This window comes from Haliotis cracherodii, unplaced genomic scaffold (genome assembly GCF_022045235.1).
Source record: "Haliotis cracherodii isolate W230 unplaced genomic scaffold, xgHalCrac1.p SCAF_13, whole genome shotgun sequence".
NCBI lineage: Eukaryota > Metazoa > Mollusca > Gastropoda > Lepetellida > Haliotidae > Haliotis > Haliotis cracherodii.
In genome coordinates, this window is record NW_027266268.1 from 19,110,253 (window position 1) to 19,136,076 (window position 25,824).

A 25,824-nucleotide genomic window follows, 5' to 3' on the forward strand; every position below is an offset into this window, starting at 1 on the left:
CACACAGAAGAAGCACAATATAAGTGGAGTTGCTATCAGTGGTTCGTGTGATCATATGATTTTCATCACTTTTTTGCCTTTTACGCCCACTGAAATCTGTTTCGGCGACGGAAACGGGCGTGAATTACATTCATCGTTAAGCATCGCTTCTTTTTTCAATGTGACATAGAAAATAATGTTACCGTCACACATGGTTTATAGAGTAAAGTGATGAGAATAGTTACCGCTGCAGAAGGGGTCGTCGCACCAATAACATTCAGTTCGAGCATCATTATTTCTCTTTCCATCTGGACACATGGTGCACTCTGGCTTGAATCCTGTCACTGAAACATAGCCGTCGTCACATGGTTCTGGAGGGGCTGTCGTAGTTGATGGCGTCGGTGTTGTCCACCTTTTGTCTGAAACGAAATCGTCAGGAGAGGTATATCTCCCGGAATCGACATGGGTTCGCTTGAACAAAGTGACCTTAGCGCTACGACTCCCATACTTAAACAAAGATTAACGATAGTCGTAGCGCTAAGATCGCTGGGTTCTGATAGTTACATGCATGGTAGTGTCCGCATCAGCTCACACATACCGTTGTGTATAAGTCCTACAAAGTAGTTCATACAGTTTGGATGTCGCTGTACGAAGATGCATACGATTTATTTTGTTGCTTCACGCCGCAATCAGCAGTATTCCAGCTATAGGACGAGTATATATCCTATCACTGTGAGCAACGATCCACGCCGTCGGGGTACGATGTTACGCAAGGAATCAAAGTCGCCGAACCTTTTACCCTGGAGAGTCAACATTATTTGGTTAGAGAGAGTCGACATAGAGTGTGGTTAGAGAGAGTCAACATAGAGAGTGGCTAGAGTGAGTCGTCATAGAATGTGGCTATATATAGAGTGTCGACGCTTTGTAGGGAGTTGTTAGAGAGTGTCAACATAGAGAGTGGTTAGAGAGAGTCGTCATAGACAGTGGTTATAGAGGGTCGACATAGAGAGTGGTTAGAGAGTGTCAACATAGAGAGTGGTTATAGAGAGTCGACATAGAGAGTGGTTATAGAGGGTCAACATAGAGAGTGGTTATAGAGAGTCGTCATAGAGAGTGGTTATAGAGGGTCAACATAGAGAGTGGTTATAGAGAGTCGACATAGAGAGTGGTTAGAGAGAGTCAACATAGAGAGTGGTTAGAGAGTGTCAACATAGAGAGTGGTTATAGAGAGTCGTCATAGAGAGTGGTTATAGAGAGTGGTTATAGAGAGTGGTTATAGAGGGTCAACATAGAGAGTGGTTATAGAGAGTCGTCATAGAGAGTGGGTATAGAGGGTCAACATAGAGAGTGGTTATAGAGAGTCGTCATAGAGAGTGGTTATAGAGGGTCAACATAGAGAGTGGTTATAGAGAGTCGTCATAGAGAGTGGTTATAGAGGGTCAACATAGAGAGTGGTTAAAGAGAACTGTAGTAGATAAGGGTTATAGAGAGTAGAAATAGAGTCGTCACAGAAAGTTGTCACTGGGAATCGAAACAGAGAATCTCCCTAATAAGACATGGTGCATAGCAACACTTGTCAGGGTTAATGCAATAATTTTGTCCTTAGGAAATGACACATCGTCGTCAGACAAGGAGGTCAACATTACATATGAGCTGGATAATTCTACAAATTTGATCTAACTGGCCAAATCCAAGCCCCTCTTTATCAAAACACACACCAACACAGTCCTTCCTGGATGTCGCCCCCATGATCCACGTTGTGAAGCCTGCTTTGCAAACTTTGCATGTTCTCCGACCTACGTGTTCCTGGTAGAAACCATACCCACACGGGACACAGGTACCGTCACGTTCTTTCCTTCCATTTCGGGAGTTTGTCCCAGGCGGACACAGTGCCGGGTCCACCGTTGTCTCGGGTGGGATCTGTGTTGTAGTGACTGAAAAGAGGGGAAATTAAGATATTTCGATTACGACATTTTTTATGAGCATGTATTTATGAATCACATGCAAATAGTAAGGATACCAGTTGTTCGCGTAAAGGTGAGTGTATTCTGCCCCACAGGTGGCACCCATCACATACACACGAAAGGTGAAAGGCAATTGATACCTGAAAAAACACATATGGTAGATGCCAAAATAAGGAATTGCATCGCACATCATCCTTGCCACTGATGCGTCACATTTCGTGTCTGCCTTAACATTTTTGGAAAGCTTCACTGAGGCCTTCAATGTTGTAACCTTGATCAAACAATTTCTAAGCAAGAGTCAATCTGCCCTAATGACATTTTCAAAGACAGATCCGGAAGATCAGTAACAAAATACACAAGACATGGACCATTCGTGTTTTTCTTGTGAAATGCAAGGCTTAAGTTTCTGATCTCATATCATCTCGTCACCAAACAGAGGACCCGTGAAGATCCGGGGTAGAATAGGTCTTCACTGAAGCCTTGAATGTTGTAACATTGATCAAACAACTTGTGTCGTATGACACTCTTTGAATGTTGTAAACCTTGATAAGCACGAGCATAAAGTACTCTTGATCTTGCAAACACTCGACAGACACAGTCAGAAATGCATTTACTGTTAACATTGAACATTGGTATGGTCGAGAATGTTCAACATATGACTGGATATACAGCAGTAACCTTTCAGGGTATTTATTGATCAAATCATCTTATAAAAGACAGAGGCTGCCCCCTTTGCTGAAGTATCAAGGTCATAGATGCAGTTGTTCATAACACGAAATAGCATTAGTTCCAAATGTTGTTGTATAACCTCAGTGCCACCAACTCACAACCGTGACCTTGTCATAGCCATTGCACAGAAAGCGGAAGGTCAATGGTTCGATCCCTTAACCTACTCATGTTAAAGACTTTGAAAATCGGTACTAGTTGTTACCCTGCCTGGCGCTGGGAATTATGGTTACAAAGCAAACCTGGTTGGTTCGGAATGGGGTATCCATGTGATACTGCGGAATGCTGGAACTACTAATACTACTAGGTTATTATATGGGTCTTGAGCTACATGTAATTATATATAATGTGGCCTGTGCCTTGTCGGCGGAGTTTCTATGTCAACAACCTCCGGTTCCACGTAAAACGGCCGTCTGCTCAATTGAAATGGGAATACTCTCCCTTACATTCTCGTCAAAGCAGATCGCAAAAGAAAATTACATCACAGGTTTAAAAAAATGTTGAGGCGAAATATGATGGCAACACTTACAAAGCGTCGTTACAATGCAGAATGAAAGCACAGCCACACAAAAGCCGCTTTGTCTAGGCTAATCGGTATTGGGTAAGGATAGGATTTATGGATGAACAAGTTTATTACAATTAGGAGCGACGTTTCGGTGTAGGTTCTAACACCGTTATCAAGCAGGTGACCACTTAGTGCTCCAAGTTCTAAATGCATCTCAAAGAAGTAAACCGTATTGTCCCGCTTGGCCTGAAGTTGGATGGAGCCTCATCCAGGCTTATCACAGACCCTTGATTAAAAAAAACCCTGAACATTATTCAAGGCAGCGTTATACCAAACTCGGCCACTCCTGATACAATACCTGTGACATTTTCCGTAGTGACATTCACACTCCTCTTCACACCCGGCCCCGTTACGGTGACGGCCCACACGTACACTGTGTATTCAGTGACGGGTTCCAGGTCAGTAATCGTTACCCTGGTGATATTACTGCTTGTGACATTAAGATATTCCCGTGTGTCTTCGCTGTCAGATGCTGGAGTAAATGAAATACCTTAGATGAAATACAACTTTCGTATTGCATTATGTTTGACAACCTCATTGAATTGAAGTCTTAAGGACATGTCGACATTAGATCAAGTTATCGATAAGGATTGGGGCCATTGAAGTTACTTGTTAATCAAAATCGAGGTTACTGTGTTTCAAGGAGTAATGACCCTTCTTACATCACACATCATAAATGATAAATCTGGTCCAGACTCGTTCGTTACAGACCGCCGTCATATAGCTTGAATATTGCTGAGTGCGGCGTTAAACAACAAACAAACAAAACCTAACAGAGTTGACATTTACGGTCCTGAATACGCCACTCATGGAACTATTGGGTACCTCAATGAGAAAAACTATTTTGTGACAAGTAAATACAAATGTCTCTTATATATAATGTCAATCCTTGACTCCATACATAATCTGTCTCACCTATCGTCCAACAAAGACAATCTGACGGACAGAAAATGATATATGTTAAATACATAAGATTGTTTCAATTTTAGAAACAGCTTTGCCTTTTAACGACTTAAAGTATGTTTTAAAGTACATGTAAAATGACAGAAAAAGACACGTGTTTCGTTAGCCTCCAAACCTTTATGGAATGCGCTGCCGTATCCGATGAGAGTGGCACGTGGATGAGTAGGCTGAGCCCACTTCAATGTCACGAATGTTGACCCAATGTCAACTTTTTTCAGCCTAAACACCTTTGTGGATTGCTCTGAAAGGATAAATGAATAATGAAAAGAACAAATTGAAGGCTGTGTTTGTCTTTTCAAAGCAATATTATCCCCCAACTTTATTCAACTCTAGATATTACACAGAAAACGCATTCAACTTGGATTTCACCAAAATAACAATTCATTTTTATATTCACTTGTGTAAACTGACGGGCAAAAGAAACGCCACCAAACAATTTACAGGTCCAAAACAAAACAGACGCAAAACTAAGTAATAGTTCATGTTTTATTATAAAAAAAACAATTATTCAAAAACGGTATTTGAAAATGACAAGATAAAAAACCATGTACTTAAAGTTCTGCAGACACGCTGGGTGCACTGTCCAGTATTCGATCATACCCGCAGAATCGACGTCGATCTCTTTCAAAGTCCCGTGCTACACACATGGCTCAGTATCGGATGTGACCCCCTCCAGCAACGATGCAGGCCCTAACACAACGTTGAACTGAGTACACGAGTCTCCTGACATCCTGATTAGGGATCCTACGCCATTCTTCCTGTAGGGCAATTGCCAGGGCATCCATCGTCAATGGCGTCTGTTGACGTTTCCGAATCCTGCGTCTCAGTTGGTCCAAGAGGTGCTCTATGGGCGACAGGTCCGGTGATCTGTCTGGCCATTGTAATACGGTCACGTTGTTGGCGTTTAGAAAGTCGCTAGTGACTCGAGCTGTATGAGTGGTGGCGTTGTTCTGCTGAAACAGCGTCCGTGGGTGTCGTTGAAGGAAAGGCAGTACCACAGGCCGCAAAACCTCATCAATGTAACGACGTGCAGTGAGATGTCCGTTGATGATGACCAGATCTCTCTTCTGGTCCCCGCAGATGACATCCCAGACCATGACACTACAACCTCCATAAAGCTCCACTCTTGGACGCAACAACGTGCCGTCCGTTCACCACGTCGTCAGTAGATTCGAACCCGCCCATCAGACTTGAAAAGCTGGCACCTACTCATGTCGCTGGAGAGCATACTTCGCCAATTTCTCTGCTGCCACTGCTGTACAGTCCTGGCCCATCTCATTCTGTGACATCGGTGTAGAAGCGTTAACGTCATGCCCTTGAAAGTTCGATAGCAACTGTCCTTCTGCTGACTGGATGTCCAAGGCTGTTTGCGGATGATGACGTCACAGTTAGGAATCTGGGTCGTGACTTTGGGTCTTCCACTCCTCGGCCTGTCTGCAGTACTGCCAGTTTGCCTGTGACGTGAGATATGTCTGGCGATGGTGAACTTGAAGCATTTGCAACATACCGATGGCTCTCTCCCTCTGCTCTGCGATTAGTGGAGGCATGTTCGTTGTTTTAAACGGTTTCATGTGATGAGAGAGTATAAACCTGCTCATGTTTTAGACCAGAATTTCATTCAGGTAACTTTTGCACATTTTGCAGTTTTTAGTGATTAAATTCACTTTTCTCGCAAATCACGTGCAAAACGTGCACATTTTCATATGGAATGGGTAAGTTGCATTCCAAGTGTGTGCTCCCGACTGTTGAAAACTGACAACCGTTATTTATTTGGTTGCGTTTCTTTTGTCAGCTAGTTTAGTTATACGAGCATGTGTGCCGTCATCTTCCCAAGGCAAGGGAGTTAACAAACTATATGCGTCCAGTCGACCTAGGCTGGGATTTCTCGGCTCGACCGTAGCGCTTCCAGTGGCTATTACGAGTGATGTCCCTTCTACGTCACTCCCATTGGCAAATCAGATTCCGCCTCTCCAAATGAAATGGCGGCGCCCGGTCAAGACGATATGATCTATGATCAAGATCTATATTGTAAAAGAACGGGTCTTACCTCGTGAAGTGCATCAAATCACATGGGCACCTTGATGAAAGACATGAACAGATTTGGAAAATATCTGTCGACGCCCAGTTGACAGTACACATCCTTTGCAAATCCTTCAGTCAACTGAAATCTGCACGTTGAAAGCCATATTGTTTACGAAGCGGATGTTGGCTTCGTTACGCGATTGTGATTGGACTATGCACAGGCTCGTTAGTCCAGCCAAACTGTAACTCCATAATACCAGCCTAGTTCGGCATGGGTGGAAATTGCGCTTTTATAGCCAGTTAATTCCCTTGCCTCAGGAAGATGGTGCGTGGTGCTGATTTTACGAAACGAGTGTCAGAGGTCTTGCGTAAGCGAGAGCGAGAGTAATACATGAATTCTTACACGAGTTTCGTTAAGAACAAGTGTAATACTTTCAATATTCCCCAGTATTTCTTCATCTTTTTGAGTCTCTCTTTCACGACCGCAGTCTGTAAGACCTCATGGATGTCGTCAACAGTTTTCAGCTATGACATCGTTTCTAGTGTGACGTTAGTCCGACTTTATGTCAATAATATTTGAATCATGACAACAATGTCGTCAGGATGACGTTAACAATACACTGGTGCGCGTGAAGTAATATTTGCACAAGAGCACATACGAGGTTTAGGAACTCCGTAATTTCTAACCCTATGGGTAATACATGTCCGTAACTATACTTACGATAACAGTCTGATTGTTGTTCACTACCAACGGAAGGAGTGATTTCCTTTTCTGCACAGGATTTGCATGTCGTGCTCCGCTCCAGTTCTTGGTACTGACCAACAGGACATTTGGTGCATGGCTCCAACCCGGTACTGGAGTAAGACCCTTTAGGACACGGAGCTATCAGGGGAGAAAATGTTTCGTTTATGAATTTCCTCTTTGTCGTGACCTAATTAATTCTAGGTCATAATTCAATAACGACTAACTTTACTTATATTACATCTTACTTTCATCCAACATTAATCCAATCAATATGAAATGGCCCTATCATACACTGGATAACCGACGATGCTCCCTTCCTTCATTCATAGTGGCATAGGTTGCAAATTGGTCTCAGGCAACACAACTCGCTGTGTAGAGTTGCGTTTCTTAGCTGTACGAGGATCCGGGTTCGAACCCCACATTGTCATTATGATCACTGGTTTATCCTCCGCCTTGATATGGCCTTAATATATTCCTAACTTTCCTGCAACCTTCATTGATTATTAACTGCTCCTTCTTTCTTCCTTCCGTTCTTTCTTTCCTTAATTCATAATGGAACTGCTATATAAATTGTAATTATAACATGATAATAGCGTGTCATGTGCATGTCACGTTCGCATGTGGAAATCGATATGACAGATTGCAATTTCTTAATACTTTCGTTTAAGTTGATGTTATAAATATATAAAAAGTGGTACATTTGTCATGGCAATTGAATATGCTGTCATCTATATTTTAACATGTGAGCTCACCAGTAATAAGACATTGGTTGGCTCGCAATTCCAGGCGAAATGCAAGCAGTTTGCAAGATGTATTGACGCTTATTTTTGATGAGGCTACAAGACGAATATTACACAATTTCATATAACTCTATACACAAAGTTCTGCTGGAACGTATTAAAATAGTGTCCAAAATACATTGTTCCTTAACATCCCAGCCAAAGCTGTACTATTATTTTCAATCGACGTTATTTATGCACTGCTGCCAAACAAACCCAAAACTTCTGGACCAGTCTCGTAGCAAAACTATTGGACCAGTCTCGTAGCAAAACATGGAGAAGTCTCGTAGCACAACTGTTGGGCCAGATTTAAACTATCCGGACCTTTGTACTATCCGGACCATAACTACGGGTCAGTCGGAAGGCACGATGTAATTCCTTCAACTGCGATCGTGTACATTTAAGAGGCCGAATGCTCAAGCGTTCCTTACCTTTACAGTCTTCTCGGCTTCTTCTAAGGGCTAATGTGAACGTGCCTTCAGGACACTCTCTACATTTAAGATTGCCTGTGTCATCTTGGTATGTTCCTGTACGACACATGCGACAACCGGTCTGCCCGTCATATTCATAGCCTACCCCACATGCAGCTGAAAGAGATTGGAAACTGTAACATTCTATATATAAAACATGCTAGATCAGTCATTAGTCAACACACTACGGCGTGGCACTTAAATAAACCTGTGTGTATTTTAAGTCCGTTAAAATTATGAATCGCACACTTTGACAGTAATTAAAATGCATCAGCCTCTGTCTACTTCTGCTATGTCTGACCGTGCCTTCTCCTTTTGCAGTCCACAGTTATGGAACTCTTTGCCTTTGAATCTGAGAAACTCAGCTTTTAAGTCCCTCCTCAAAACCCACTTCTTCACCTCAACTTTTCAATAGATCTCCTCATTGTTGGCATATGTACATAGACATTACTTTTTAATTTGGTCAAAGCGCCAGTGTGCAACTGTCGATGGATATTAGGCGCTTTACCAATCAATTCTTATTACAGTGATGTGGCCTTACCACAGCCTCTTGATGCCTTGTCTGCAGCGTATTGAGCGTCACACATTGCGGTTACAGGATATTTCTTGTATATAATTCTGCTCCTCCTGCCAATAATGTTGAGTGTCTTCAGATTAACTTTAAGCCAGCGGTATATTTTTAAGCCGACTGTTCTCATCACCATGTCCGCAACTTCAGTACCGTCGGTTTCAAGGAGTCTCCTTCGCACGTCCATTTTTACAACCATGAACAGCTGCCCTCGACGATTTTCTTTGCATGCGGACCTTATGTTTTGAATGTGACACACCGGACAATTCGAATAGAAACTTTCAAGTCTCGTTATCTTTTCAAATGTGTCGGTAACATTTTGTGTATCTTCTTCTGTGCACTTTGAAGACCAATAATAACCAAGAGACGTTTCAAGAACGGAGGAATCTCTTTGCTCTGAAATGACATGAAAGCTTATGTTGTATAATAAGCATATATTGCATCCGGGACATGCATGGTATTTATCATAATAAAATGGAGATGTAATTCTCTGGACACTCAAGGGCGAAAGCGCTTACGTTGCTTTTCCTCAAAAGCATCAATGTGAACAGGATGCAATAAATGAATTAGTGGGTGAGTATGGTCATAGCATAATTCCAGCAATATCACGGCGGGGAACACCAGAAATGGGCTTCACACATTGTACCCATGTCGGGAATCGAACCCGGGACTTCGGCGTGACGAGCGAACGCTTTACCCACTAGGCTACCCGACCGCCCTTATGAAGGCATATGAAGCCATCCCTTATAATGTATGTCTCACAAATGTTAGAGTTCACGTCGTACACTGGCCTATATTAGTGTGTGCTTGTGGTTGTTTGTTCCAGCTATATATATGACGGCGGTCTGTAAATAATCGGACCAGACAATCCAGTGATTGACATCATGAGCATCGACCCACGCAATTGGGATACGATGACATGCACCAAACAAGTCAGGGAACCTGACCACCCGATCCCGTTAGTCGCAAGCATGGGTCACTGAAGACCTATTCTCAACCGGATCTTCACGAGTATTGTGTTGTAATGATACATCTTTATGTCAAAGAATAGTTACGTTTGGAGAACTAACTGATCAATGTATTGTACCTGTAGATTTGACGGCATTAATGTCGAGCTGAAATTTTGAGCTGAACGCGCTCATTAACAGGTAACAAAGCTCTTCATTGTGCCCTCCAGTATCAAGGTGAGGTGAAATGGGGTTTAACGTCGCGTCCAAGATTATTGCACTTATAAAGCGACGTGCCTGTACGTGTGTGTGTTTGTGTGGCCGCTTGTACTAATCCGGACCGATGCCGATTTATAGTGCTAGCCCACTGAGATACCATACCCCACTCAGACACAGTATACTGACTCCGAGCCGACCAGTCATTGTTTTAGCCCCTTAATGCCGAGCGCCAGACAGGATAACAACAAGTACCATCGTGGTATGACGCGGCCGGGGATCGAACCCCGGACCTTCCTCTCTCTCCGGGCGGACGCTCTACCTCTAGACCACGGAGGCGGTCTATCCCCAGAAAGAAATATGATGTAATAACATACTAACTGACACAGCCAGGGTTGTCGTTGTTTGACCATACGCCTTGAGCAGGAGTACAAATAAGGGAGGCAACCATGTTGGCATTTCTGGCAGGTATTTTTCCACGTTTGCATTGCACACGGCAGATCTGGCCTCCTGAGAACTCTCCGCAGTTCATGTTGGAATTAGGAGGATCCTCTGGGATGATACATTCCTTTTCTGCAAAAGATACATCGAGGATCAATTAATAGGAGTTGTTTTACCCCAGGCAGCAATATGCCTGCGTGCCGCTCTACGACTGGGGTAAGTTAATGTTAACATATGGGAGTTACGATCACGTAAGTGCTAAGATCTCTTTGTACCCTGCTATATTTGTTTGTTTGTTGTTTAACGTCGCACTCAGCAATATTCAAGCTATATGACGGCCGTCTGTAAAATAATCGAGTCTGGACCAGACAATCCAGTGATTGACATCATGAGCATCGACCCACGCCATTGGGATACGATGACATGCACCAACCAAGTCAGCGAGCCTGACCACCCGATCCCGTGCTATATAACCATACTGTAACAATGTAATGTATATGTTATCATTAGTTTCCAATTTAGTTATCTTTTTGTCAGACACTCTTGTATCAACGTCAGTGCATGTCGGATGACAGTAATGTAGTGTCAACATGACGTCGTGTGTTAGACGTCACCTCACTAGATGTGATGCCAGAAATATGATTGCTATTCGAGTAACTACACTAGGTTTTATGCAAGCGGGGGTACATTTAATTACCATATTCCCCCTAAATAGCTAAATAGGACCTTGTAAGTTGTTGGGTTAAATACAAAATAGTCGTGAATAACGAGACGTACAGCTCTACTTAGCCCATACCATTCGGCATACTCCGTTAGTAAACTGAGGAGCAAAAGAATCGATACCTCTCAGTTGGTTATACCTGCTGTACGTCCTACCTGTCCTAGGGCATGGCAAGGCTATATGGCAAGGCTACACTAACGATGTGGCTTTACCCGCATAAACATTGCGTGCGTTAGCTTTTACACTCCTTTGAACAATGTCCTGGAATGTCAGCTCGAAGCAAAACCCTCGAGCACGGGGATGGTCCTAAAGAATCAACGATATTGATCACCCCTCTGGTATTCGAACCCATTGGATCCTGACATACCCGAGGGACATATGATTCAAATACACGCGCAGGGGTACGGGTGGTCCCGCCGTCTGAGGCACTGCCAAAAACCTGTGATTATGGGTTCGAATCCCGGTTCGCCCCGATTATATTTCTGGGTTCGCTTGGTAAAAATTTGAGAACTGCATCAATTCGGGCTTTCATCCCACATTAAGCTGCCACGCCGCGATATAGTTGGAATGCTGTTCAAAGCGACGTTAAACCCAACTCACACACTCACTCAAAACACGCCCTCTATTTTTCACAACATCCATCATGTCCAGAGAAAAAACATTTTTTTCTGGAACAAATTACTTTTAAAAGGAAAAGTTTTTTTTAAGCTTCTAGCAAAGTCATAGTATCATTTATCAATTACCGTCACAAGAAGGCCTTCCGCCTGGAGTGTCCCACTCCATAGTGCCGTTGATCAGCTCGCATGTAATGTTGGACGCACCCAATAAAGTTATACCATGGGTGCACGATACACTGCAGGATGAACCATGTGTAAATTGGTCACCACAGTTGACGTCCAGTCGGGGATGCCTAAACACTGGGGCTCGGCAGCTTCTCGCTTGAGGATAAGGAGATGGGATATATGTCTTTACACGGTAATCAACATTTCAAAAATAATGAAAGCACTGCATAACAAATAACAAGACACCTATAACCAAACTATGTGTAAGTGTGCATACAATTTATATTATTTCCCGATATGAACCCGTTGTTAATTCAACACCTTGGCGTGTTCAGGGACACAATTTCATATTCGGGGGTTGGGGGTGGGCGGTGGGGTGTTCGTTGAGTGTGTGCGTTGGGTTGGGACATGTATATTTCAGCTACCGCTGCAAAACCACATATTTGTTTTTAAAATAAGCCTTTTATCCTAGATACTTACAAAAAAATGTATGAACTAACAATTTCTTTTTGTCATCATGTCAACAGTCTGAAGCAGAATAATGATTTTAGCAGCATATTCTGAGAGAATAAATCCCTACGCCCTTCCCTTCCAGGATATCAAATAGTCGGTCCCTATCGATTCAGTATCATATTGAATGACATACCGTATTTTTTTTTATTACTAGTCGCAACACACAAGTTCCATTTCGGAACAACCAATCAAAACAAATAAAAGGAACACTGCCAAGTGGAAATCACATGTGAACACAGATCACTTTTCCCCAATGTGTTGCTTCCATTCTATTTCGACTTTTGCGTTACAGATATCAATATTTCACTTCATGTAATACTATTCTGAAGATATCTAACTTTGACCCATCAGTGTTTGATTACTATTATTCATGGGTGCTCTTATTTGTGATATACGATGATATACGAACGTTTTATCATGAAAAATTAACGGTTAACAAATGACAGTGTGATGAACGTAGTTGTACTTACTTACGACATTTACCATAAACGAGCAATCATCCGTTAGACCGGAATCATCGACAGCTTCATACGTAATTTCGTGCGATCCAACTTCAAAACGAGAACCACTTATGTTTCCTTTCCTCAGAATAATTGCGACATCGCTGTCAGAGTTATCCTCGGCGACAAGTTCTGGCCACGACACCACGGCTGAGTTTCTGCCTCTTTCTGCATATTGTCTGATGAATCCCGGTGGACAGTTGGTGATCCGTGGTGCTCGTACATCTTTTAACATCATGAGACACTGAGATAGTATGTCAAACCAAATATACATATATGTTTTGAAGTCGTCTAAGGCGCCGCGATTCGCTGTGCAGAGTTGCATACCTTGGGCACGCCAGAAACCTATGATTGTGCGTTCGAATCTCTACATGGGGAAGAGTAGAACTATTTTTCTAGAAAAAAATGGATATTTGTTATGATTTCCAATTTCCATTTGAAAAATTTGTGTCATATTTTTATTTTACAGAAACACTTTAGTGTACATTACCAATACTTTGCAATATTATATACAACAATTGAACGTATGATAGTTACGAATGATAGTTACAGTCATTTTATATGTGACATCAGTGAGTCAGTGAGTTTGATTTTACGCCGCTTTAAGCAATATTCCAGCAACAGCACAGCGGGGACACCAGAAATGGGCTTCACACATTGTACCCAATTTGGGAATTGAACCCGGGTCTTTGGCGTGACGAGCGAACGCTTTAACCACTAGACTACCCGATCGCCTCGATCGTGACATCATAATGACGTTACTTTGTAATAAAGCCATAACATGGAACCTCACAATGTAAGTTTGGTTTAACGCCGCTTTGAGTACAGCAGTTACATTGGAGGAAGGTCCGGAGTGATGTAGGTCTAAGAGGTCTATCCCTTGGGAAACCCGAGAGCAAGGATATGGTGTTGATAAACCTAGAAACATAACCACGGCCGATGTAAATGCGAACCCAAGACCATAGCTTTCTGGCACACCCAGAGGACGTAACTCTGCACAGCGAATTGCAGCGCCCTTAGATGACCCTTGCCGACAGTTTATCAATGATATTTTCTTATATATTGAGAATGAATTTAATTGTCTCATATAGTTTTCCAAGATGAAAAAGTGGACCAATATTTGCTACAGACCTTTGCAAATAGGCTTTTCCGTCCATGTCTTGTTCGCCTGACACTTAGTTCCTGCAACCTGCCAAGGTGCTCGTTCGTCAGCGTCTAGCCTGAAACCCTCCTTGCACGTTAGGCTGCACACACTCTTGAAATTATTTTCATCACCACAATACCACTCCTCTCCATTTTCCGGCAGTTGAAGGACAGGGCACTGAATGGCTGCAAATACATACAAACATTTACATAACTTTTTCAAAAAAACCCATTTCGAACCTCTATTGTCACGTGACCTATCTCAAATTACCTTCCCATTTGAAGAAACTACGAGACACGAGAGATATTTCAACCAATATCCGCTGCGAGTAGCTTGTCCAAAAGTACTGTTGTACTGAGTTGATATATGATGCTTTCATTATTTGTCTTTTGCTACCCAAGCAAAAAAAGGTTACTGTATGTGGTGACAAACTACAGTCGCTGGATGATGTGCCGTAACACCCAGCAGGTGTGAAATTCTGATAAAGCACACCTTTAACACGTTGAAGTATCAGGTATTTTGTTTTGCAAAACGGTAGCAACATAATCTATCCGAACAGTGCCTGTAATATTATCCGCTGATATGTCTGTGTCAGAAACGACACGTAGTTGTGAAGTATAGGATATGAAGGCAATGGAATCATTAAAAGAATGTACTCAACAGTTTGTTCCTCAATGTATATCCTATAGGGGCCGGAAATTCAACAGCACTGTCATTTACGCTCATGTTTCTACATGGCTCGTCTACATGGAACTCACTAATCTACACGACGTTCATATTTTCATTCCTTGTGTCTTTCTCATGATATACGAACCTGGCGCACTCTACAAACATAAATGACAACCCTGTATACTGATACAAGTTACTACGTGCATATATCAGTCGTAACGACCTGGATATTCCGGGTTGTAACAGGTTCCACCGATCTGTGCTTATACGAGGCCACTAAATTGGTGGAATTATCATGTTCGTTTGCTTGCGTGTTAACTTGTCCGACGGACGATGTTAATAATATCAATCTCTGGCTTGTCTTGTCAACGATCCATTATTTACAAACGCCGTCATAAAGCTTGAATATTGCTGAATGTTTTAAAACAAAATAAAAATGATTGGTTGTAGCAATTATATATGTGCCCATCAGTTAACTGAATTAAAAATGGCAAACATTCTCGTAGCACAGCCGACAACACAGATATCAATGTTACGAACTCAAGAGGGGGTCTTATGAGAATGCCGAGGGGAGTTCAATACGTTTCGCAGCTTCAATATAAGACCAAGTCGCAGAATATCTTTTGCACTTTTATTTTTCAATATAATCTCCATTCACCTCAATACACTTATTCCATTTGTCCTTCAAGCTTTTAATACCACTTTTATAGAAATCCGCAGATTGGCCCTCTAACCATGCCTCTGTGGCAGCCGTTATGTCCTCGTCATCCTGGAAGCGTCTTCCACGTAGGGCAGATTTTATTTGTCGGAACAGGAAATAGTCACTGGGGGCTAAGTCTGGGCTGTAGGGTGTGTGATTTAACTGTTCGAATCCACATTCATATATGGCGGCCTGTGCAATTCTCGACTTGTGGACCGGTGCATGTAAGGAACTTTATTACTGTGCGTTGTTCGTGTTTGAGAGAATCCATGATTTTGACCACCCGTAGGTGAATGAAGCCACCACCTCTATCTTATTGTTGTGTCTGGAACTTGTTATGACACCTGTCAACCTAATGTTATGACTAGTGTCACACCTGCCACACGTTGACATTGTTTGTGTAAACACAAATGCCCTAGTTGCAAAACTTATTGAACGCCCCTCGTACATCATGCAACGTTACATTGATTACCACTTCGCCGTATGGCTTAATATTTGATATTTCCTGTACATAATTTAGTCTTCCTCGATGATAATTGAAGATCACAACGAAAATGCACCGCTCATCAAAACAAATATATGATGAGAAACACCTGTTACTTGATAAGGTGAGACATATAGCCTCCGTGTATCCCGAGGCTGAACATGATGCAAAATTCAGCATTGGCATGCTATTAAACAGCTTGTCTTACCTTTACACTGTGTACTTTCTGTGGAAAAGCGTCCATTCTTCTTGCAGGTTATGGTGGAAAGTCCAGTCAACTCGTAACCCGTTTCACAGGACAACTCACAAGTATCACCATAATAAACATTGTTTGTACTGCAGTTATTAGACCCATGGTATATCGGCCATGCCTGACACAGGACCCCTGAAACACAAATACTAGTTTATGGGAACGCCAGAAAATAGAACACACATTCTGTTAATACTTACCGTATTCGAAATAATAAGCGCACAGGGCGCTCTCAAAATTAGAAATAGGGGGCTCTTATTAGAACGTTATTTTGGTGGAAAAAAAACAGAGTTGAAGGATAAATTTTGTGGTTTATGCTGACAGCCTGAAATGTTTATGTACGACAGATATATTTTTACAGAATTAAATGCCCATAATTAAGGGTGCATATAACACAGGAGTGCGTATTATACGCGAATAAATAAGTCTTGTGTACATTGATCAATCGGAAGGGGTGCTAATTGGGATTGTTTACTAGCCAATATCTTAGCAAATGTCGCCTTGGGCGCTTATTAGAGCAGGGCGCTTATTACGTCGAATACGGTAACTATGTTCATATCGGGTACATTCTTTTGTAAACAAACAATGAGGCATTGCTGACTACATTTGTGCAATGGATCTACCATTTAATATTCATTTGAAGATTGGGAGACAGAATGGTATTTTTGTAAGAGTGAGTGAGGGAGTTTGGTTTTACCCCGCTTTTGGCAATATTCAAGTAATATTACGGCGGGGGACACCAGAAATGGGCTTCACACATTGTACCCATGTCTTCGGCGTGACGAGCGAACGCTTTAACCACTAGGCTACCCGACTGCCCCTATTTTTAAGACATGCAATTTCTTCCTCTGACTAACAAAACATTGCTGTTCAGGGCATCCACTATGCTCACTTACAGTTTTGTAAAACCTGAGTGTTAATTCCTATTTTGAATCCTCGCTTCCCCTACAGTACCAATTGTCATCCACGTCAAATGATAAATTGTGTTTGCAGTTGTGTTTGTTTGTTCCTTAATACACACATAGCAATATTCCAGCTATATAACAGCGGTCTGTTATGAATGCGATCTGTAAGTAATCGAGTCTGGACCAGGCAATCTAGTGAGTGACATCATGAGCATCGATCTACACAATTGGGGTACGATGACATGCATCAGCCGAGTCAGGGAGTCTGACTACCCGATTCCGTTAGTCGCATACTGTGGGAAGTATTGGGTGCTGAAGACCAATTCTAATCTACATGTGTATATGTTTGATTCTTTTTTTTTATGTTTGATTGATGAAGAAGCAACACTCTATATTTTCTTCCCAACAAGAATACCAACAAACGCAACTCATCTTTTAAGACATTGTCAGTGTCGTTTTTATTCATGTTGGGGATAACAGACTCTGCATCATGTGACGCCGGATATTTTTGAAAAATATGTTTCGTGTTTATGAAAAGAGCACATATTTTAACGGATCACATGTATTCCTATGTAATGTTTTACGGGTCACATGTGTTCGTGAGTGATGTTTCCCAGGTCACATGTGTTCGTAAGTGATGTTTCCCAGGTCACATGTGTTCGTGAGTGATGTTTCCCAGGTCACATGTGTTCGTAAGTGATGTTTCCCAGGTCACATGTGTTCGTGGGTGATGTTTCCTAGGTCACATGTGTTCGTGAGTGATGTTTCCCAGGTCACATGTGTTCGTAAGTGATGTTTCCCAGGTCACATGTGTTCGTGGGTGATGTTTCTCAAGTCACATGTCTTCGTGAGTGATGTGTCCCAGGTCAAATGTGTTCGTGAGTGATGTTTCCCAGGTCACATGTGTTCGTGAGTGATGTTTCCCAGGTCACATGTGTTCGTGAGTGATGTGTCCCAGGCCACATGAGTTCGTGAGTCATTTTTCCCAGGTCACATGTGTTCGTGAGTGATGTTTCCCAGGTCACATGTGTACGTGAGTGATGTGTCACGGTATCATGTACACGTCTACGCTGTTTTAAACATGTGACATTTGTTAACTACTGTTATACAGACTTCATGACAAAGGTTCATGTATTTATATAACAATGGAACATATAACAATGAATGGAATTATTCTGTCAGTGTTTCATATGATTAAAACCTGACTGTATGAAAGGGACTTTTGGGGTAATCATATATGTATTGTGACATTTTATAGTTGTCAGATGCCTGGTGCACAGCAAATTAATCCACTTCTTCACCATTGCTCCGAATGAAAGTGGTAATATTGAAAGTAAGTCCCGAACGTGCACTGTGACGAAACGACGCGAGCAAATGATGGTATACTTGCTTTTTATCGTCACGGTGAATGTACAGAAGTCCGAGCGACCTTTAGAGTCCGTCACAGTGTATTTAACATTAACGTGGCCGGACATCCTTGCACCATTACGTTCACCCATTACTTGCTGCAAACTGCAAAAGCAATACAATACACATAGTGTCTCAATACCCTGTCGAAAATCTACTTGAATTCAGAAATACATTGGAAAAGATTCGAAAGATGTCGGTTGAAAATACAGTCAACTATGTTTATAACGAACACGCTTATGACGAATTGATATATATATATATATGCTTGTAATGAACTACGGTTATAACTAACTATAATTAGTGGTTTCTTTGAGTTCGTAATAACCGTAGTAACTGCATAACGGTTTGTAAAACCTGAGGACATTATATATATTTTGTCCAGCAATTTCGTGAACAGATTATTTATTCAATGACATCCCACCCATAAGCCATACCCACCTCACACAAGAATATAAAAAACTGAAACTCAAAGTAAACAAGTAAGCCTGATGAAGTATTAATTTTAAAATAAAACTATGAAAGATATGGAAATAAGAAATACATGTTGGTAATTAAAGATAGAAGTATGCGGAATAAGCTTATAATTTATTGCCGATAAGGTGCAGGTCCCTAGAAATCTGAAGTGCAATATTGATACCGTGCTATGTAATTAAATAAATAGTGCCGACCATAAAGATTGAAAGCGTAATAACGTTCTGATATGTGGATATATAATACATTGTAGAAGCTTATTGGTGGGCCCTTGCAACATTATGTATAAGTGCATCATCGATAATGTCTAGGTAATTACTTAAATAAACGAGCTCCCGTGTAATATCAATTTTATGAGACGAGTGAAGAAACCAGAACTGTTTCATAAATTTAGTATTACACGGGAGCAAGTTTAGTATTTTTTTTATTACGTTTTAACTTTCTTTAGAATTCCACTGTCTTGTATGAATTGGCAGACACCTACACGATCCACAACGTAATCCAAATAAGTTTAACAGAACAATACTCTAAACACGTTAAACGTTGACACATATTAATTTAATAACATAGAACAGCCCACCTTTAGAATTCAGGCGTCTGTTCCACAAAGTTATCGTAACTCAACATACTTTTACAGAACCTTTCCACTGTCGTGCTACAATCCGATCGCCTTGTGGAACGGGATCTGCACCACAGAGTTTACAATCACGTCACAATATTCTATGACGTGATTCGTGGAATTTTATGACATGATCCACCAGCGAAACAATGACATGTGACGTCATCAAGCAACGGGGATTCCGGGGTCATTGAGTGTGCATAAGCTCCTCTCAATGATATATCATCTCCTCATGCAATGTCGTTGAATAAACCAAGAGATGTTGAGAGCTTTCAATGTTTGTTAGTGGAACTTGTTCCCGCAGTACATAAACACGCGCTTTGGTATTACACAATGTGTAATACAGCTGTATGTTTATTAAACAGTAGATCTCTTCACGGGCAAGTAATAAAACAATATATTGACTCAAATGAAAGTCGGCACATTTCGCCATTTCCTTATTATAATAACAATTGGGTTCAATAATACACTCAACGATCGGAAACACACATTATCTCCCCCAAAGGGCTTGTGGCACCATTTGTTCTTTCGAGACAGATGATTCGTAAAGCTTCGCAGGTGAATGATTATTTGCTGGCAAATATATAGTTTCTTACTTGAGTCTTTCCCGTGGATCCTCTCTATCACTGACTGACGGTTCCGTCCAGGTGACGAGTGCCGTGGACCTACCAGGTTCGCTAAATACTTCGAGACTTCGAGGACAAGATATTACCGGTGGCATGTTTGGTTTCACTACCTCTGCCGAAAAGAAGAATAATATTTGGATATGTACCTGCAATTAAACGTTTTGCGGATTGTGGAGATGGATACAGTGCTAACGTAACACGTCATTCAGTAAACATGTACACTGAGCGAGCCAGAGTCGGTATTAACACCTCACGGCGACATGAGGGGCGGTCGGGTAGCCTAGTGGTTAAAGCGTTCGCTCTTCACGCCGAAGACCCGGGTTCGATTCCCTACATGGGTACAATGTGTGAAACCCATTTCTGGTGTCCCCCGCCGTGATATTGCTTGAATATTGCTAAAAGCGGCGTAAAACCATACTCACTCACTCACTCACAGCGACATGTAAGATTTTCGAGCCTGAATCAAACATACCAGTTCCTGAAAGCATGTGCAACGATCCACATCATCGGGGCACATTTAAGTCACTGTATCTCCCCACCCTGTTTAGTGGGCCCTAACAGCAAGGAATACTTGGGACATATGCTTCCTCGAAATCCCCACTGAAGACTACCAGAACAGAACATTTCATTGAAGGACATTTGCTTGTAACGACTAGACTATTTACTGCTGGGTGAGGAACATGACCCAACTGTTACATCATATTGGAAATGTGAGTGAGTGAGTTGGGTTTAACGCCGCGTTTAACAGTATTCCAGTTATATCACGGCGTGTCAGCTTAAGGTGGGAGGAAAGCCCGAAGTGATGCAGGTCTCAGCCGTTTACCACTTTGGTGAAATCCACGAGCACGGGTATGGTTCTAACAAACCTAGAAACATTCGAATTCGGGATTCGAACCCACAATCATAGGTGTCTGGCGTGTCCAAGGGACGCAACTCTGCTTCGCAACTCTGCGACGGCTTCTAGTTTGTCAAATGTAATGCTGCTTTGCAGATTATAAATATTGTACGCTTTTAGAACAAGTAAATATATTTAATCGAACACGTCCCTTTCATTACATGACAATATAACAAATGTGGCTGCAGGTATTCAATTGAAAATTGTATAACTAAACAGATACTAAAATGTTTAGAAAATGGTGATCCCTCACAGATTACAATATCAGGGAACATTCCCTGAATTTTCTGGAACAGTCACTTAATCAACAATCATCATTGAGTGAGTGAGTGAGTATGGCTCAACGCCACTAGGCTACCCGACCGCCCCTAATCATCATTGAACATCTGTGTGTGTATACTATTAAGATTAACCAAAACTGATTAGCTCCATGTACAAGCATGTTCATCATTATACTAGAAATTACCTTTTTTAAAGAAGTTCTTCAACCTGTCCAAACCCATGTTTAAAAAATTCGATATGGTGTTAAGTAAACCGCTCCTCTCTAGGTATTCATATATTCCTCCCTCCTCGTCAAATGCCCTCTCCATCGCCGGTGCACGTTCCAGTAGTAACGGGGGAATATTATCATTGTCAATATCGGCAGGTAAGATATCAACTACAAATATTTTCTTTTGCTCAGCTGTCATATCGGGTTTGGCGTCAATCGAATCTCCCATCTGTTGTCCATTTCCCTGTAAAGTCAATGCATTTTGGTTGTAAAAACAATTCACTTATTTAGAGCAGGTGTACATGTAGAAGCTCTTTCTCATTCCATCTGACATTAATTTATAAGAAATCAGTTTTAATTAATCTGATTAGAATTATTTAGTCGCTTTCAAGCACATAGCTTATTCATGGGAATCATAAATAAAATGATTTTATACTTCTGTAAATCTGTAAACTAATAAATGTAATCATTTTGTTATCCTCAATGATACACACTATTTGAATTCCCGGCTAACGTTTTGGCTGTGTTCGTCTGGTTGAGAGCGTCAGTTGCACGTGCCATGAACTCAAATAATGTTTATGTATAGCATCAGTTAAGTCATAAAGAAACAATACATTTCAGCTGATGGTTTGCAAAACGAGCTAAGCACTCCTAGGTCACATATTGGTTCATTTCTTTGCATGCATACGGTCACCTTATCATAAACATCTGGTATCATCACTGTTATTATTTATTTTTAACTGATTTTTTATTTACACTCAGGCCGCTATCAGCGGCATCAGAGGTACAAAATTATTTCAACAACATAATGCAAATACATGTTAAAATAAAATATATACAAAAGCATCTTGGCCGAGCATGCATGCATATTTATACAGATTTCCTATGGTAGCAATATACGTGCAATTCAACAAGAGTGAGTGTTACTTGAAAGGTTTGAACAATGACATGATGATTTTACAGAATTTGGACAGTTTTCTCCAAATCGTGAATTATTGAAAAGTAAATTCATTTTATACCTATTGGGTTTGATGTAGTAAAGTCTGTGTAAAAACATGTTTTCTTTCGTTTTCTAAAGGTGGACAAATAAACAAATAATGGAATTCATCACCTTTGTCAGATAATTTACAAAGTTTGCATTTCCATTCGAATAAAGGCATTTTGTCCATCTCCCAGTTTCAATAGGTAGATTATGGCTACAAGTTCTAAACTTAAGGAAGACACGGACACGGACAAATCAAAGAAGTCATTCGTCTATTTCTTTATATATGCAATACATCAAATGCTCGCTGGTTATCAACTGATCCTATATTTAGCATAGTTACTGTAACAAACACAATATTTTAGTGATTCAAAAACAAATACTTTGAACAAACCGGAATTGTGAAATCATTCCGGATCATCTTATGAGTATGGAAAGCGTCTTTTTCTCTCCTATTTAAATCATATGAATTGTTGGTATTGACCTGCACGTTTCGGAATGGCAGTGTCAAAGCAAGATAATTTGGCCAAGAAGTTAAGGCCAAGCTTAAGCTTTAGGTAGAACGATGAAAAGATAGCTTTCAATAACCATCTAAAGCCAGTTCCCTTGGCACCTGAACAAGCATCGTCTGTTTCATATCTGTGCATTAAGATTCAGATTAAAACAAAATTCTACTCAAGACTGTATGACTTGATATTGTAACCTTGATCAATCAGCCTCTGATACTCTTTGAAATCTTGGTCGAAAGAGCGTGCTCAATTGTATCTCAAAGGTTGTGTAACGTATGAACCAGAGGCTGGAGCGGATGACATATTGCTTGACATGAAGGTTTGGTTGGTTGGTTGGTTAACGCCGCACTCAGCAATATTCCAGCTATATGACGGCGGTCTGTAAATAATCGCGTCTGGACCAGACAATCCGGTGATTGATATCATTCGCATCGATCCACGCAATTGGGATCGATGACGTGCATCAACCAAGTCAGCGAGCGTGACCACCTCATCCCGTTAGACGCCTTTTACGACAAACATAGTCGCCCTTTACGGAGAGCATGGGTTGCTGAAGACCTATTCTACCCCGGAATCTTCAAGGGTCTGACATGAAGGACAAGTTGACTATTGGAAAGATGATGTCATCCCTCTTGTCGTACAGCCTTGTACATATTGTTTTCTCAGTAAACGTCAGCATGACTGTGCTTTCATTTTGTTACAAATTGTCCTGAACCTCTGAATATAGACACGTAACTCTATCAGTATCTGTATATGCGAAGGACATCCACATTTAACGCATCAGTGACACACATTATGTCCGGTGCAATTCTCTATTTGACTTGCATCATACGTTTAACGTCCTTTAAGCATGTAGTGAGTAATAGGGATTGGGGACTCAAACTGGAGTATAGCTATAAAAAGAGTGGACATTTAATCAAAATGGAAAGTACTAAAAAAAAACACTAAATAAACCAAAAATACTACACCCATCCAAAAAAATCGACAGAATAATTACTAAACTACAAACAGGCCATACCAAACTAAATAATCACCGTAAAATAGCTAATCTACACACAACAGGAAACTGCCCACATTGCAAACAACAAGAAACACCGGAACACGTACTCATGCACTGCACACACTACCAAACACACCGAACAACACTACAGACCCCCCTAAATCTTAAAACCGGACTTACACTAGAATCAATCCTAAATCCACAAAATAAATTAGAAAAATTCAAAGCCTTAGGCATATACCTAATAAAAACAGGACTAATTAGCCGCATTTAAACCCCAAATAAAATATTAAAACCAAAACTACCTTATTTAATAACCACCCAACACACACAGCTCCCTTTGTTCGTCCCCCACCCACTCTTGGCATTCTTTCCAAATCTCAAAATTTCAAAAATTACTATATAAGCAACCCCTCGTTTATGTTTGGCAGGATATGATTCAGACATAAAATAATTGAAATTGACAGAAAAGCCTGAACTGAAACTAGTCCATAGTGAACAGACGAATTACACATTTCAATTAGACGATGAGCGATTCAGAAAATGGCATTGCTAACAACAGAAAAACGTCCTTATATGTATATAGTACACATATACCGACTATATTGTAATCAAGGCATATCCAATACACATTTGTAATAGTTGAAAAGGATAACCGACGCAACGGTGCAACACGAGGTTAAATACAAACGATACGATACACGACATCAACCGAATATATAAGACTCTAAAACGTGCATGTATATAAGCAACTATATTTACATATCGTCGTGTACTCCAGCTGGGTGGAGGGTCCCTCTGTGTTCCTTGGTAGTAGTGCTGTCTCTGTAAGGAATCATACACGCAACTTTGGAAACTGCAACCTCGAGGGTTAGAATCCGTTCACACACACACACACACACACACACACACACACACACACACACACACACACACTCACACACACGCGCGCACGCACGCACACGCACACGCACACACACACACACACGCACACGCACACACATGTATTATTCACAGTATCTTACAGATTTGTCATCGCATTTTGCGCATTAAGAATTTCTGATTGGTTATGTTGCTATGACATGAAGCTAATGGAACCTGTAATACGACTAAGAACATAGAGCACCAAGTCAGGATATATAACCTAGGAACACATATAGCCAGGAACACAACATACTTTTATACGCCAGGAAACATAACCTTACTTTTTAATCCAGGAAACTAAAACAATAAAAAAACACTGACTTAATACGTCAGGCAACATAAGCGTATTATATACGCCAGGAAATACAATCTTACTTTTTACATCAGGAAACATAATTTTATCTCATACAGCTTAGAAACCAAGATTGTTTTTTTTATCGATTGATTTGTTTTCTTTTGAAATTTACAATTTAATATATCATGAGTCTACAACTAAAAACAGTAAATAGTATTATGTATAAAAGCTACACGAAACTAAACATTTTTAAAACCAAGATAATATCGTACACCAGGAAACTGCGTTTCAAACGATATATCTCTATGGTCCTTCAAGGTAGTCGACACTCCCGAAAATCGGAACATTAATTAATGTTTTATATTAATTGGTCTATTTGCAGTTTGTTTTATGCATCACATGTTTTTTTTCAAACAATCTGTAAGATATTATGAATAAACGTTTCATACACTCCCGAAAGTTTACAAATGATAAACTCTAGAAGTAGTTACTGTGTACTCTAACATTGGTATACGTATCGAATACGCTTCCAGTTAACTGCATTTATTCA

General features: G+C 41.0%; 1 protein-coding gene across 5 annotated transcripts in view; it reads right to left on the minus strand.

Moving 5' to 3' along the window:
* The window catches only part of LOC139459696 (sushi, von Willebrand factor type A, EGF and pentraxin domain-containing protein 1-like), a 34,446-nt gene that overhangs the window by 1,800 nt on the left and 6,822 nt on the right, over positions 1–25,824 (minus strand). For 4 of the 5 annotated variants that reach the window (XM_071241331.1, XM_071241329.1, XM_071241330.1 and 1 more), the window contains 16 exons: positions 24,818–24,880; positions 21,541–21,808; positions 20,150–20,291; positions 18,444–18,565; positions 16,107–16,283; positions 14,033–14,230; positions 12,872–13,126; positions 11,850–12,044; positions 10,326–10,517; positions 8,755–9,177; positions 8,175–8,330; positions 6,941–7,102; positions 4,313–4,438; positions 3,533–3,706; positions 1,698–1,913; positions 225–398 (listed from right to left, as the gene is read on the minus strand). In XM_071241331.1, the coding sequence (XP_071097432.1) occupies positions 225–398; positions 1,698–1,913; positions 3,533–3,706; positions 4,313–4,438; positions 6,941–7,102; positions 8,175–8,330; positions 8,755–9,177; positions 10,326–10,517; positions 11,850–12,044; positions 12,872–13,126; positions 14,033–14,230; positions 16,107–16,283; positions 18,444–18,565; positions 20,150–20,291; positions 21,541–21,808; positions 24,818–24,880 (3,043 nt within the window). The remainder of the gene's footprint in view (positions 1–224; positions 399–1,697; positions 1,914–3,532; positions 3,707–4,312; positions 4,439–6,940; positions 7,103–8,174; positions 8,331–8,754; positions 9,178–10,325; positions 10,518–11,849; positions 12,045–12,871; positions 13,127–14,032; positions 14,231–16,106; positions 16,284–18,443; positions 18,566–20,149; positions 20,292–21,540; positions 21,809–24,817; positions 24,881–25,824) is intronic. The other variant, XM_071241332.1, reaches the window with a different exon arrangement.